Source organism: Chanos chanos, chromosome 3, assembly GCF_902362185.1.
Source record: "Chanos chanos chromosome 3, fChaCha1.1, whole genome shotgun sequence".
NCBI lineage: Eukaryota > Metazoa > Chordata > Actinopteri > Gonorynchiformes > Chanidae > Chanos > Chanos chanos.
Genome location: NC_044497.1, coordinates 43,225,276 through 43,240,917, shown reverse-complemented (window position 1 = coordinate 43,240,917; position 15,642 = coordinate 43,225,276). Strand labels below are relative to the sequence as shown.

General features: G+C 40.5%; 1 protein-coding gene across 1 annotated transcript in view; it reads left to right on the top strand.

Moving 5' to 3' along the window:
- The window catches only part of itga1 (integrin, alpha 1), a 30,622-nt gene extending 15,897 nt beyond the window's left edge, over nucleotides 1–14,725 (top strand). The window contains 25 exon segments of the mRNA XM_030768883.1: nucleotides 45–141; nucleotides 144–197; nucleotides 466–640; nucleotides 921–967; nucleotides 969–995; nucleotides 1,667–1,811; nucleotides 2,485–2,627; nucleotides 2,888–3,031; nucleotides 3,609–3,869; nucleotides 3,975–4,105; nucleotides 4,793–4,959; nucleotides 5,667–5,803; nucleotides 7,113–7,223; nucleotides 8,320–8,396; nucleotides 8,884–9,010; nucleotides 9,249–9,329; nucleotides 9,458–9,534; nucleotides 9,690–9,779; nucleotides 10,529–10,631; nucleotides 10,721–10,834; nucleotides 11,524–11,628; nucleotides 11,809–11,919; nucleotides 12,089–12,184; nucleotides 12,410–12,523; nucleotides 12,624–14,725. Coding sequence (XP_030624743.1) covers nucleotides 45–141; nucleotides 144–197; nucleotides 466–640; nucleotides 921–967; nucleotides 969–995; nucleotides 1,667–1,811; nucleotides 2,485–2,627; nucleotides 2,888–3,031; nucleotides 3,609–3,869; nucleotides 3,975–4,105; nucleotides 4,793–4,959; nucleotides 5,667–5,803; nucleotides 7,113–7,223; nucleotides 8,320–8,396; nucleotides 8,884–9,010; nucleotides 9,249–9,329; nucleotides 9,458–9,534; nucleotides 9,690–9,779; nucleotides 10,529–10,631; nucleotides 10,721–10,834; nucleotides 11,524–11,628; nucleotides 11,809–11,919; nucleotides 12,089–12,184; nucleotides 12,410–12,523; nucleotides 12,624–12,692 — 2,803 coding nt within the window. The 3' untranslated portion in view covers nucleotides 12,693–14,725.
- The last annotated feature ends 917 nt before the right edge of the window (nucleotides 14,726–15,642 follow it).

The window sequence follows — 15,642 nt, the reverse complement described above, 5'->3', positions numbered from 1 at the left end:
ACTCTGTGAATGAAAGTTTCTGATTGGCTCTTTTGGGCTTGCAGGAAAGAGGCCTTCACAGCGGAGCGAGGGGCAAGGCCAGAGGCCAAGAAGGTCATGGTGATTGTCACAGATGGAGAGTCTCATGATAAACTACAACCTGAAAAACGTTCATTGACCAGTGTGAGGAGGATGACATTGAGAGATTCTCTATTGCAGTGAGTTCCCACACTCTATTTACAGATCAGAGTTTGTCAACAGAGCACTAATCATTAGAGCAGTTCCTAATGGCACCAACCAATCATATAATGCAGAAGACAGCACTAGAACCAATCACAGCAAACAGAATACATCACAGAGTTAGTTGTTAAGAGCCTGAATGTGGTCAGCTGTAACAGCCCTTAACAGTATATGCTCCATTACCATGTAATTCATTACAGGATAGCAGTTTAATTTATGTTAATTTACCCCATTCCTATTTTATAGGTCCTTGGTGATTATAATCGACAAAATAAAAGCATAGAAGAGGTGAAGAAGTTCATTGATGAGATTGAATCAATTGCTAGCTCGCCAAAAGGAGATCATTTCTTTAATGTGTCTGATGAAGTGGCATTGCTGACTATTGTGGATGCTTTAGGAAGTAGGATCTTTGCCTTGGAAGGTAAATGCACTTAAACATTAACTTTTACAGCACTTGGAGTGAAGTTTTATTTTTTTTAATTCTATTGTAAATCTGTATGAGTGATCATAGCTAATTTCCAAACAATAATGTAGAGCAAGAGCCATAACAATGCCACATTCTACTTGTCTGTGCTGAGGAAAGCTCCACAAAAAATGAATCAGACAAAGAAAATCTCAAAAATGTAATATGATTCTACATTAAGTTACTGCATTATTATGAGGACACATGAAAATGACAGATGATTATTTTCATTTTTCAGCAACATCTGGTAACCACACTTCCTCGTTTGAAATGGAGATGTCTCAAGGCTGGTTTCAGCGCACACACATCGAGAGTAAGCCCACATGCCAGCCTGGCCCTCTTTGTTTATTTTGCTCTGCTCTGTGTTCATTGCTACCATATCTAATGGATGCAGGGATCCTGTTTATACATGAACACATAAAGCCAATCCATGACTCCAGACAGCACTGTCCTCTCTGGCACTCTCATAGCTGACTCACCATGATGAAAACACACTGCAAACACAACTATTCTCTTCCTCTGAACTAAAGTGATATTTCCTCGGCAAGTAAGGGTGTGAGAAAAAAAAACCCAACGAAAACTGAAATGACGGTAGAAGGGATAGATAACTATGGTTCATAATTTCCCAAAAAAGGCAGCTTTTGTGATCGTGAATGTTTGAATAAACTATAATCTGGTGCCACCCCACGCTCATGCTCAATACATTAAAGGCTCAGTGTTCTGCTGAAGCTATACAAACACATGTGTGTGAACTTAATAAAGAGTCTTAAAAAAAAAAACAGGAAGTGAGACCAAATCACACCACCGTGTATAATGAACTCAGATGTACACAGTGCTTTTTACATGGAAGGGGGTAGATTAGGCAGTCTGGAAGGGGGTGGATTAGGCAGTGCATTATGCCAGTCAGCCTGTCAGTGGATGTCTTGGGCTTTCCTGTGAGTGTGCCGCTTGCTGTGTTATTCCCATGGGTTTCCTGTGCTGTAGGGAGGCCTGATGCTGGGTGCGGTGGGGGCCTACGATTGGAACGGGACCGTGGTGATGCAGACAGAGGACACGTTTATGCCACTCAGTAAGACTGCTTTCCACAACCCACTGGTGGAGAGACAGGAGGCCTTGGCCGGATACGTGGGTGAGCGATGGACTCAGAGATCACTATCATACAACTCAAGTGTGAAGAGGGTTAGAATGGATATGAATAACTTACACAAAAAAAAATGTTTACTAGTTCTGAAGCATGCAACACAAAAAAGTGTCATGTTCATAGATATTAGTTTTTGTTCCAGAAGGATTGGTATGGTATGTTTAAATTTTCTAGAGATATATAGAATATTATATCCATTTTGCTAATTGTGAGAGAGATTGCTGATCGCTATGAGCCAGTGCGTCATAGTTTCAGTCTAAACATGTGAAGGGCTATTGTGGGATCATAAACACTACCAGTCCAAATGAGGCAGTCTGTAGCTCCTTTTATGGCTTTTTACTGCACTGCACAACAAAAGGAGGAGGATTTCTTTGTGTTGCTTCTGGATAAAATTATCTGTAGAGCCGGGGGATGGGGTGAATCATTTGAAAAATGCTGGTAAAAGAATGAAAAAAAAACAGACAAAACATGCAAGGATGATTAAACAAAGTTTGTGTTACTAACAAAAAAGTGACATGTTTTTATGATTTCCTTTAAACATGCAGACTGAGGGTAAGTCCAGCTGTTCTCAGTCAGCAGTACAGTCAGTGTGCGGGGGGGGGGGGGGGGGTTACTTGTTTGAAATCTGCAATTTAAAGGGGAAATGCTCTTTGGCTCACAGGTTATGATGTGCAGTCGGCCTGGACGCGTGAAGGAGTGCTGTACATCACTGGAGCACCGCGGTACAACCACACTGGCCGAGTCATTGTGTACCGCTTTGAGGGAAAAAACATGGTCATCAAACAGATACTGAAAGGAGAACAGGTATATGACGACAACGATGATGATCATTATTATTGTCAATGTATTCAAATGAATCATTATCAACGTAACAACACTTACCTGTTCTAGAACTGTACCTCGTAGATTGAATGTGTTTGTTAGATAGCTGTCACATAAACAGGCTGCTTTAGAAATGCCTTTTTTCAGATGCTTTTATGTAATAAATGTGTAAAGGGGATTTGAGCAGTGTGTGAGAGTGGTTAAAATGGTTGTGTGATGATGTTTTTCTCTCGTTCTCTCAGATTGGCTCATACTTTGGCAGTGTCCTGGAGACTGTGGACGTGGACGAAGACTCATACACAGATATCTTGCTCGTTGGAGCTCCCATGTATATGGGCTCAGAGAGAGATGAACAAGGTCAAGTGTACGTCTACAAACTCAACAAGGTACATGCTCGTGTGTGTTTTATGACTGATCTCCCATTGTCCACATGCTGAAAACATCTGTGAGTCTGTGATTCTATTCACGTCCTATGCTGAGGACATGTGTTCGTTGTAAATCTATTTAAATTAGTTTTAAAAGTGCTCAATGTGTCCACACTGCCTGAGGTAAGGAAGCAGTGGCTTACAATGAGTAGATAGAAATCAGCATGAAGGAAGAGGAGCAGCTCAGGATTATGGATGTAAAATCTAATGAAGCCCTTATATCCTCAATAGAAGGTGACTGTTAGTCCTCTGTGACATCTGTGATGCATTTGTGGTCTTAGGAAATATTGTATGCTGAGGGATTGTGCAGTAGTTTCCTTGTGTTATGGGAAATGGGCTGGATGGGGAGTGTACTATGGGTTTTTCTTGGTATCACTTAATTGTGAATGATGTGTCATACTGCTGAAGTTCTGTTTCCAGTGAAGCGCCAAAAGCATGGAAGCTCACACTGTAAGCTTTACAGTAGTTTTTCAGCCCCTAACGTAATGTAAATGGATTTACAGCTCAGCTGTTTGTTTTTTTGATCGTTTCCCAACAGGACGGTATGTTTGAGCATGACATGACTCTGAAACCCATAAATCAGGCATGTTGTACGTCACACTCTCAAAGCTCCTGTAACAACGTCAACAAAAATGAGCCCTGTGGCGCACGATTCGGAACTGCCATCGCTGCCGTGAACGACCTCAACCTGGACGGCTTTAGAGATGTAGTCATCGGTGCTCCCCTGGAGAATGACCACCGTGGGGCAGTGTACATTTACCATGGAGATCAGCAGTCACTAAAGGAGAAGTACGTTCAGGTAAGTCACAGAGGTCCTACTGTGATTCTTAAGGATGACATTCTATTGTTCACTGGATGCAATTAAGCAGATTTAAGTGAAAGACCTGTGTGTCTGTGCTTTCAGCGTATTGCTGCTGGTGGAGATGGAGAGAAGATGAAATTTTTTGGCCAGTCCATCCACGGTGTTCTGGATCTGAACGGTGATGGTATCATTGATGTCACCATTGGAGGTCTAGGAGGGGCTTCACTTTACTGGTGAGTTGTCAGATGTTCACAGATGTACTCTGTGATGACCTGAACTGGTACTCTGTGAGTTGTTGGACATGCAATTCTGTGAGAGCCATCTCGGCTCTTCTTTCAGATTCAGCAGTATATTCACAGGCTTTTTGCTGTGCATCCCTTCTGAATCCCAGCCCAGAAAAACCCACAGTGTCAGGGCTCCACATTCTGGCATTGTGCCCCCAGTGAGAGTTTTAGTCCTGGGGCCCTGGAACTTTCTGAGAATATCTCACTCCCATGACTGGGAGTGCAAAAAAAGAATTTGGCAGCGTATCCCATGCTTGGGCTCTCTGGAGCACAGCACAAGGAAGATCAGAGTAACTCCCTAATTCCAAAGCGTCCATAAAATGACCTTATCAGTGTGGTTCCACAGCTGTGTGACACAGCAAAGGAATGGAAATCAGCGACCTCTGCAATTCTGTCTGTCTTTGCAGCTCCACCAGCCCTTCAAGAAGCTCCTCGTGTCACTGCTGACTGACCGCTCTGTAAATATTGGGAGAAGGTCTGGACAGGCAGGAGATGGTCAAACCGATTTCAGTCTCTCTGTCTTGGCGGGAGCCGCTGTTGTGTACCATGGCATAGCAACCGAAGAAAAATTGCCTATCCGTCTGTTCTATATATCTAACGGAGTGAACCTCTCCCTTTTTTTCCCCCATGACCCAGGTCTCGGGATGTCGCTGAACTCCATGCAGAGATGAGCTTTAATCAGAGCAGGATTAATCTGCAGCAGCCATCATGTCAAGTGAATGGAAAGAATACTGTTTGTGTTGAAGTCAAGCTTTGTTTTCTATACAAAGTCAAGACTGAGAAAAACACAAATCCCACCACTGGTAAGTCTCTACCTACCTGTGGGTTCTGCTTAGCACCTCAGATGTCAAGAATTTCACACAAACACATACATTCATGTAAATGTACTGAACAGCCAGTTTATTTGAAAGCCATGCTGTGTGGATGCACCCTGTAGGTGTACAGTGAGAGACTGTGGCCCATCTGTCTTAGCCATCCTCTCACCCTTCATCAGCGGTCAATTTCTGACCACAGGACACTGTTGTCTAGATGTAGACACTGTTGTCTAGATGTTTTTGGGTGGCAGATCTTTCTCAACCCAGCAGTGAATCTGGGCTTGTATAAAAACTCCCATAATACCTCTGTACCTGACAGGCTCGTACCAGCGCGGCACCTGCCACCGTGCCACTACCACATCAATGCCACTGCTGTATTGAGAATGGTGTGCTATCCAATAAATAACTGCTCAGCAGCAGTCCTGTGGTCAGAAAGTGACCATTGACGGATAGGGTTGGGGGTGGCTGAAAAATTGTGCATGGCATCAGATGGGCTGCAGTCTGTGATTGTACACTTCTGCAGTGTTTCTGTAAGGTAGCTATACCTCATAGAGTGACCAGTGATTCTAGGTCCAAGGTAGGAGTTTTTTTAATAAAATGGAAGGTGAGTGTGTATTCCCTCACAAATACATGTTACTGCAGACACCTCTAAATGAAATGCCGTAAAACATAAAATATTTTTGTTCTCCATATAGTGATAAGGTACAGCTTGACTCTGGACTCACTGAGAGCGATTGCCAGAGGGAAGTTCAAAGATTTGGATGAGAGGAGCTTGCAGACCAATGCCACTATCAGAGAGAAGCTGTGTGAAGAGCACACCTTCTACATGTCGGCAAGTAAATCAGTCCTCATTCTTGCACAGCCTCCAGAAAACCACCCACATTTTATGGATAACATTACTGTAGCACATAGTGTGTGTTTTTTTATGCGTGTGTGTGTATGTGTGTGTGTGGGCGTGTGTGTGTGTGTGTGTGTGTGTATTTTTAACTCATCATTCAGTGACTGGGTGGAGTCTTTCTGTCAAAATGTTGCAAAGCCTTCTGAACACAGCAAACAGAGGGAAAGAATTATGAGAGCAATAGATTCATTTTCTTCACTGATAAGTCCACATTCCAGCTGAGGTGCTATGGAGCGTAACATCGTGCAGTTTGTTTGTCTGACAACAAGCTAAATAAACCTATGGATTTGTTTAATAGATTTGTTTAACATTTGCAGCAATACATGTCAGTAGTGTGTGATATTATGGTTATTGGCACTTTGTAAAGCCATATCACACACTACCACGTTGTTATTAATCTCAACAATATACACTCTCTTATGTGTTCTTGGTTCTGTCCTCTGCTCTCTGATCACTGATGATAGTCTTATTCAGAGTTTAGATGTGATGTGGTATAGCATTACTTATTATAAGAATGTCAGAGTACTTGTGTGACAGAATGCTATGAGTAGTGAATACAATGTGTAGCAGATATGAAGACCATACCAAACAGTTAGTGCGATTCGGATCACTTCGACAGCCTGTCCTTTGGCACCACATTACCTGACATCTAAACTAAAGTTAAACGTAACCTTCTGTGGGGCTAACTGGGATAGTTAGAGTGAAACTCAGCACAGGCTTTCGTACAAGAGACCAGTGAGTTTAATGGGACCCAGAGATACTCTGATCAAAGTCAGGAGAGAATGGGGGAGAATGTTACAGTAAAATTAATCCCAGAACAGAGGATACTTACAGAGATAGCTCACAGAACTCCTGCACTACGTCTGTCTCTGAGGAGAACAGGATGGCTAACATATGCAGCTCCCCAGAAACAGTATGTCCCAACTCAAGCCAGTGAAGATAGGCAAGGAGGCCCACAATAGCCCAGACGATAGTTGGCTCATTCCTGAAAACAGTCCAGAGAAATACTACAGTAATTTAGCCAAGGATATGTAACAGGACCTGTCTACAAAGAAGAACAGAGAGATTGATGGAGTCACATTGGACTGCCTGGTGTTTTTTTTTCTTTTCCCCCGAAAGATAAAGAACATGGCAGTGCTCAGACCTGTCAAATGGACGTCTGACACAACCAGAGTACATTTCTGGCGCAACCAGAGTACATTTCTGATGCTGACGTTGGTAACGTTTTTCTTCTCTCCTACAGGATAAACTGGACTTCAGAGATCCCATCATGGTCTCTTTAGAATTTGGCTTAGCAGAGGAAGAAAAAGGTCCAGTTCTAGATGGGAATTTACCCACATCTCTCAACAAGACAGTAAGCTTAATATTATTTTCAATGTTGCTTTTCTATTGCTAGTTTTAGATTATATCACAGTTTTCATGTCTCTAGGGTTTTTATATGAACTCCCTGATTATTTGTGCAGTACCATAAGTTTGCAACAACTTAATACACCAAGACAACTTCTTTGCCAGAGATCTGTTTGACCAAAGATATTGCATGTTAATATTAACTTGTACCGAAATGTACGTTTGCACTGGAACCAAATGACAGCTCTGTGCACGACATGTGGTCAACCTCTGTCACCATTGGTTGGGCCAATGTTGTTGTTATCGGCTGTTCAATTTGGTTGTGCGGTTCTTCATTTGCAGTTCTCTCATGCTCCCTCCCTCTTTCACACCTGCCTGTAATGTCCTGAAATTTGAATGTTCCTAAATGTTTGTCCAGAGATAGGATAAAGCTGTAGTATTTTTAACTTGCAGAACTAGAGAACCATGGGATTGTTACTGCTTTCAGGGCTATCAGTGTGGTACAGAGAAAAAGAAGTGATGTTCTTTCCGGCTTTAGACATGAAGACTCACACAAACACACACACACTCTCACTGGAGCACTGCACATTAGAGATTGTCACCAGGAAGTACAATATTTTCTGGAGATATCAGTGAAGACCTGAACTGCCAAAAGAACCCTCTGGGGAACTGTTGTTGATCCTTTCCCAGTTCTAGAAACACTTGTTGCCCAATAAGCCACAGAAAAAAAAGAAGACTTTTTTGGCCAAATATTTGAGGTGCAAAACAGCAGTGCTCTGTCTGAGTTTAAATGACAAAATACTTAAAATGCCATTAGATGGTAGTATAAATTGCAATGTGAAAGTAATAATATGACATTTTCACAATGCCAACGTAAACAAGACATTTATAAATGCTTCACTGAAGCGTTAAGCATTGCATGAAACATTTATAAATGTCTCTTTTGCAACAGTTTTGCAAGTTTTGCAATAGACATTATGGTATGAAATCACAAGGATGTTGGATCAGCCTTGTTAGTCTGATTAACTCTTTACATATTTATATCAATCAAATATACAGCTGTCTCTCATTTGAATGTGCTCTCTCTCTCACCTCCTTCTTAGATTGCATTGGTGGACTGTGGAAACAATAACAGATGTATTGCAGATCTGCATCTCACAGCTACACCGACTGTCCAAAAGTATAGCATTGTTTTTTGTATTTTCATACAAAGTGTTAGTGGTATTACTGAACATTACAGCTCTTTTTGCAGTCTTGATGATGGCATTTGTCTAATTATGAACTGCTGAATATTTGATTTTTTTTGTGCCAGGGGTATGCTGACTTAACTCTTGTTTTAACTGGTATAATTGGTCATGCCTTATATTTTAGACTAGATAGAGAGAATTTATGAGAGAACCATGTACAATAGAAAGTGGTAGACTGAAACAGAACTGTGTTGTTACTGGTAGATTCAAAACTTTAAATGCCCATGCATTGTCCTGCAACGCCCCCTTGTGTTCAGTTGAGGAATCTTTTGTGGGGTGAATTTTGTAGTTGAGCCCACATTATCATATGCTTTCCAATACAGTCCATTTAGATTTACAGAGAATTTACATATGCAGAGAACCTATGGCAAAGCATTAAGATGATTAATGTTGTGCTTGTTATTTTCCTGTCTCTTTCAGTCTAACAATCAGATCCAGCCAGGACAAGTTCCATGTCCAAATTAGTGTAAGGAACAGTAGAGACAATGCCTACAATACAAAAGTGACATTAAGCTATACGGAAAACGTCAACTTTGTCAAAATTGAGGTAAGGTTTAAAAGTATCGGTGTAAAAGTCAGTCCCTGAAATGTCAAATCAGTAGTAACTCTTTAGAGAACAGATTTTCTCACAACGCATGCTCTGGTACAGACTTTAGCCTCTGCAGACTGTAACGGAACAATGGTGGTCAAAATGTTGTCACTGAGTGAATGAAAGTGGATTTGTCACATAAACTGAATATAATTCAGTATCTTTCATGTCTTTTTTTCTTTCTATTGTGCTTCAGCCCAAAGACAAAGACTATGAACTAAATAACACTCAAGTAGTATGTGCTGTAGGCTATCCATTCCTGAAAGCAGATGAAAAGGTGAGAATTTCTTCAACATCGTTTAAACTCATGGAGTGCCTTATTACGGTCATTTGTTTTGATGTTGGGTGTTTTTTTGTGTGTAATGAGAATATTGATGTCTCTGTGGGGTTTTTTTTTGTATTCAGGAAGAGTTTAAGATCCTGTTTGAAGTTAACCCCTCTTATATCCGTAAGAACATTATCATCAATGTCACTGCAACAACGTAAGAATTCTACTCACTCACTGCTTTATGAAGCACTGAATTTAAATCAATACTGAACCTGAAAATATGCTACAATGCAATTTAAAAAATAATTCTAATGAACTGAAGGGTGGTGGTTATGTAATCCTTAATGAATCTTTAAATTGTTGTCACAGTGACAGTGATGAGCCAGCCTCAGCCCTCCATGACAACGCAGTGCTCATTTCTATTCCTGTCAAGTATGAAGCCAATCTGAAATTTAACGTGTGAGTAAATCCAGTCCTCTAAACGTTACATTTCACACCTTTCTGCTGTAAATTAATTAGTTCAATTAAGTCCCATGCTGTGCTCTGACTTTATTCTGTATCTCTCCATGTCTCTGGAACAGTCCTTAATCTGTATCTCTCTGTATCTTTGGAACAGTCTTTAATCTGTATCTCTCTTTGGAACAGGCTTTACTCTGTATCTCTCTGTATCTTTGGAACAGTCTTTAATCTGTATCTCTCTGTATCTTTGGAACAGTCTTTAATCTGTATCTCTCTGTATCTTTGGAACAGTCTTTAATCTGTATCTCTCTGTATCTTTGGAACAGTCTTTACTCTGTATCTCTCTGTATCTTTGGAACAGTCTTTAATCTGTATCTCTCTGTATCTTTGGAACAGTCTTTAATCTGTATCTCTCTGTATATTTGGAACAGTCTTTAATCTGTATCTCTCTGTATCTTTGGAACAGTCCTTAATCTGTATCTCTCTGTATCTTTGGAACAGTCTTTAATCTGTATCTTTCTGTATCTTTGGAACAGTCTTTAATCTGTATCTCTCTGTATCTTTGGAACAGTCCTTAATCTGTATCTCTCTGTATCTTTGGAACAGTCTTTAATCTGTATCTCTCTGTATATTTGGAACAGTCTTTAATCTGTATCTCTCTGTATCTTTGGAACAGTCCTTAATCTGTATCTCTCCATGTCTCTGGAACAGTCTTGACTTTAACCTGTATCTCTCCATGTCTCTTGCAGTTATTCAAAGGAAGATCACATCATAGTGAAGGAGAAGGAGACAATCCCCAGTTTGTTCAACCACACTAGCATGATTGGAGACGAAGTGAAGATTAACTATACCGTAAGACACAGGGACTCACACACTGTTAAAAGTGCTTTGTGTCCCAGTGTTCTTGAGGACTAATACACATTTGTTGTTTTTCCCCACAGATTGAGAGGGATCCAGGCTTTCAGATTCCTAATCTGGAGTTTACAGTGTTGTTCCCATTCCGCACTAGCAAGGAGAACATATTGCTGTACCTCACACATGTCACCACCTCCAGCGTGAGTGTGCAGCTCATATTCTGTTCTCTCAGTTCTGACTCAACACAGCTCTTCTCTCAGCATAATGCCACAGTTCAAGCTAAAGTACTTAACAGTTAATATTATGTTCACTGAGTTTCTGTAATGTGACAATTACTTTTGCCTTAACTGTTGCTGTTGATGATTTTTTTTTTTTTTACTAATGAAATTTTGCAAGAAGAATTTTCTGTTATTTTCAGAATATGTAAAACCCCTGCCAATGAGAGCCCATCAAGCAACCCACCTTTTCCTCTCTTCTCCCCTCTCATGTGAAGCTGTCATTGTTGTGATGTACCCCGTGCAGGTGTTCAGAGGATGTGGGTGTGCACATCCCTTCCAGCCAGACGTCAAACCAAAGCCAGACCACTCATACCCTGTTTTTCACTTCTACGTATCTGGCACAGTTGTCTCAGTTACCGATTGTGACACGCCTGCTAAAAATTGAACCCTGTAGCAGCTACCGATTTTACTGACTGTTATGAACTATTTAGTTTTGTGTCTTAAGCAAGGTCCCCTTCTCAAACAGAGATGTGTTTTGGTTACCCAGTGTATTGTGGTTGAAGGGGTTGCAGAATCAGACCTGAACTGACAAGGGCAGCGGGGGAAAGCCAAAGCTGACGAAGCTGATGATGACACCTCACTGAAACACCTGTGCTCTTTTACTCTTATAGCATGTCCAGTGTACAGCACAGGATCTGATCAATCATTTAAAAATCAGCCCCCAAAACCAACACAAGTTAAACCCCAAAGCAGAGACACTCAGCAACTTCTTGGTGGTGAGTATTCACTTTCTCCTCAGTTGTTTGAGTGTGTGTTCTATATATTTGTGTCTGTGTATAAGGCCACATGATGAGAGAGAGGGTGTAACATCTACTTACTTTGTAAATGACAGCTCTCTGTATCTGTGATTCTCTCACTCTCTCTCTCTCTCTCTCTCTCTCTCTCTCCTTTCTCAGAACTGTACAGAGAAGTATAACCCCTGTAAGCCCTTCAGCTGTTCTATCAGGCCTGCTGACTTTAACTACATTAATGTTACCTTCAGACTTTGGAGGCCAACCTTCATCAAAGTAAGCCCATACTGTTCTTCACATGACATTACCAGTCAACTGGTCATTCTCACATCACGCAGGTTAGCAGTTGCAAAAAATGGTTATATATATATGTGTGTGTGTGTGTGTGTGTATGTATTTTTTCCATACTTTGTCAGTAATGTACAGCTGAATGTGTACCATACAGGCTGAATTCCCCAGTCTTCGTATGACAGTTCATGCCAAGCTCGAGATCAAAGGTGCAAGCAACTTCACTCTGAGCAGTAGCAATGAAGTCAGAGAGGTGAGTACAGAATGTCTTACACTGCTTTTGCTGTTCCAGGTACTGTAAAATACAGCTGTTTCTTTAGCAAGTATATAGTGAGTGTCAGTAGCAGTGGTGATACCCGTAATGACACCAAATACAGCACAGTATTCATTCTTGTTTTTATGAAACTAAATGCTTTACATGTACTTGCTTGTATGATGTTTTGTGCGATAGTGATCTGCATGATCCATGTGATTACAGACAAGAGTACTGGTCTCAAAAGAAGCCCTTGGTGGAATCCCATTATGGATCATAATTCTGAGTATTCTCATAGGACTGCTTATACTTGCCCTGGTTATCTTGATCCTTTGGAAGGTATGCACAGCCCTCTTACAAAAAAGCTTTAGAGATCTGCAAGTTAGATTATGTAATGCCCAAATCCGACTGTAATGGTGTTTTTGCTGTTCTCTCTTAGGCCGGCTTCTTCAAGAGAAAAACTATGGAGGAGATGAAGGGGAATATGAAAGATGAAGCGGAAATATAAAGCCTGCATGTAGAAGGTCTGCAACCCACACACCTCACGTCAGCTTTCAGTCTGGATCCTACCAGTACCAAAGTGGATATATTGAACAAGACCATCCATTCACGTGAATGCTGCCGTTTCTATGTTATCACAGTCCACCTCTCCGAACATTTGATTGCGTTCTTAAAAAATCAAAGGAAGACCATGGTCTACCTCCATGCACATCGCAAAAATCTGACGTGGTCGACCTTGACGGAACTGTACAACCCTTTCTGGTTCTAACGAAAAAACACCAAAGGAAATGTTGAGTCACGGTCTAATCACAGAAGCGTCGTCCAATCACATTAGAGCAATGACCCGAAGTTGCAGTCAGTTCTTCAGAGGGAGAGGCCGGGATCTATCAGACTAAACAGGGCATTCCACTCGCTCGAACGACTCGACCTCTACGCTTACAGCTACACATCGATACAGTGCGCAGACATTCATCATTACAGCATCAAAAGCTCAGGAACGTGTCCACAAAATAACGTAACCCGGCTGTTCAGCTGCTCTATGGTTGTGTAGTCACCATCATTGTACAGACTCTTGTGGGTTGTATTTACCAGGCCTACTGAGGTCTTTCAAAGAGTTATTGTTTTTTTTGTTTTTTTTAAGGCTTGTTGTTGTTGGGGGTTTTTTTGTTGTTAAGCACTGTAAATTGATACTATGTTTAATGTTGAGCTCAGAGTTGTTTGTGATACTATAGGCTGATCGGTTTCATTTTCGGCACACTCCTCTTTTCGTTTTTCTCTGAAGCAGAATATAAGCGTTTGACACTGATGTTTTCACATAAATCTTCTCCTTGCCCGAGAGGAGGCGAGACCGAGAATATGTTTGTTCTGTAAATGTAAGTAAATGTAAAGCAAAAATGTATATAGAGTTATAATTGCAATAATACTTGTAATTTAATGACATAAAATGATAAATGTGTCTGTGATCAGTATAACCAAGATCCTTTTCTGCCAGCAAGCGATTGAGAAAAATGCTCACTTTGCTGCTGCTGCGTTACTCAGGTGCTCGGAAGCTCTCTTGTTTGTGACCCAGAATTTTACAATGATACCAGGTTTTTAGCAGCCAAACTCCGAATTAGAACTACAGATTCCAGTGACTATAAAAAAGCACATTGAGAATGACTCATGTATATTTGATCCAAAATCTTGGTCAAATTTTGAAAATATGCAAAAATGTAAATATTGGAAAATTACTAACAAAGTAGTGACGTTTGTTGTCAAGTGAAGTTAGCCAATTTTTTTTTCTCTCTGATCTTTGTATTTTGTTGCAAAATGTATAGCCAATGCATTAAAACAAGAAGTTTGTCAAGTTTGTCAAACTAAATCATGAGATTGTAATTGTTCATCGACTAGCAGAATTCTTTTTGCTTCTTGGTTATGAAACAAGTTTGGTTTTCTTAGACTGTTTTGTTTGTATTAGGAACTTATGAAAAAAAAAGATAACCCCATTTGATTCAGACATTTTTTCCCCCACACATATTAGGTGTGATTGTAGCGTCACCAAATATCACTTTTGTGTCAGTTCAGTTCAATTATGACCAAACACACAGAGGAGCAGAGAACCATGGGGCTAGCTCTGACACTCAACCTTTTTCCTACTGCTATTAGAAAACAGAGATAGATTAGACCTAGGACTGTGTTTTGCTTCGTCGAATGAATCACTCCTAATAGGACATCAATTTTGTCTTCCCATTAAGTTGTCTCTCTTTTTTTCCCCTTTCTTGTCCACAATATTGTTATTATAATAATTTTGCACAGTCAGTCCTTGCCAGCCTAGAGATGGTATTGTATGTAAAGTCGCGCACATCAGCATTCACGCACCACTGTCTCCGGCACATGTATAAATGCCTGTAAAATGTGTAAAAAAGAAAAGAGGTTTGGTCTCACACTCAGAAGGAGAAGACAGGTAGAAGTGTGAGGAGGTTGTGTCTTAGTCTTACACACTGCTGTGAAGTTTCCTTGTAATGCACTGGTTTGTCAAACTGTATGTACTCTCATCAGCACCGATTGATAAGCATTACACATGTTGTCAAGATAACTATGCAGAAAATAAATACATTGTTTTCTAATGACTGAGTCAATACTTGCAAGTGTGTGTGTGTGTGTGTGTGTGTGTGTGTGTGAACTTCCTTCAATAAAACCACTTCTGCCTCACTCTTTCTACTCACATGTAAAATTGTCATCGTTGTGATGTCTAGAAGGGGGTTTTTCGATTCAACCAAGATCAGGACCCATCCCTGATATAAATAAACAAGATACACCCTGTGTGATATGACCTTGTTCAGATTGTCCTGTGAAGTGTTTGAAGTCTTCAAGACACGTCCATTTCTGTCCTCCAAAGTTAAGTGGAAATAAATAATGCTGCATAAAGAGATGCTCTTCCACATTTCACAATACTTTTGACATGTGAATCCACACCTAATAAAAACTAGGTAAGAGGTAATATAACGTGTCGCTTATTCCTTACAAACCCTTCCTCTTAACTGCATTTAGAGTCTCACAGTCTTTAACTGGGCTCATCTCATTTTCCTTTGTTATGTATGTATGTACATATGTGTGTGTGTGTGTGTGTGTGTGTATGTATTGATGCATGTATGAATGTGCATGTATGTGTGAAGGTGTATGTATGTATGTATATATGCATGCATGTAATTTTTGCTACTGTGTGAAACAAATTGCACATCATTTTTGTGAGAAAATATTTGGTCATGAATTTGTCATCATAACTGATAGGTATTTAATCTTGTGCAGGACCACTGATATCTGGGACTTTAACTGGGCTTTGGTTTTCCTTTGGTTTTCTCTTGGTTTCCGAATGTTCCCATTTGCTGTGTTACAGAGCAGTCCTATGGTTAAACATGAAAAAAAACAAAAACGTAATATGTAAAACAGAGACTCACAGTGCTTCGAGTGCTTGGTAC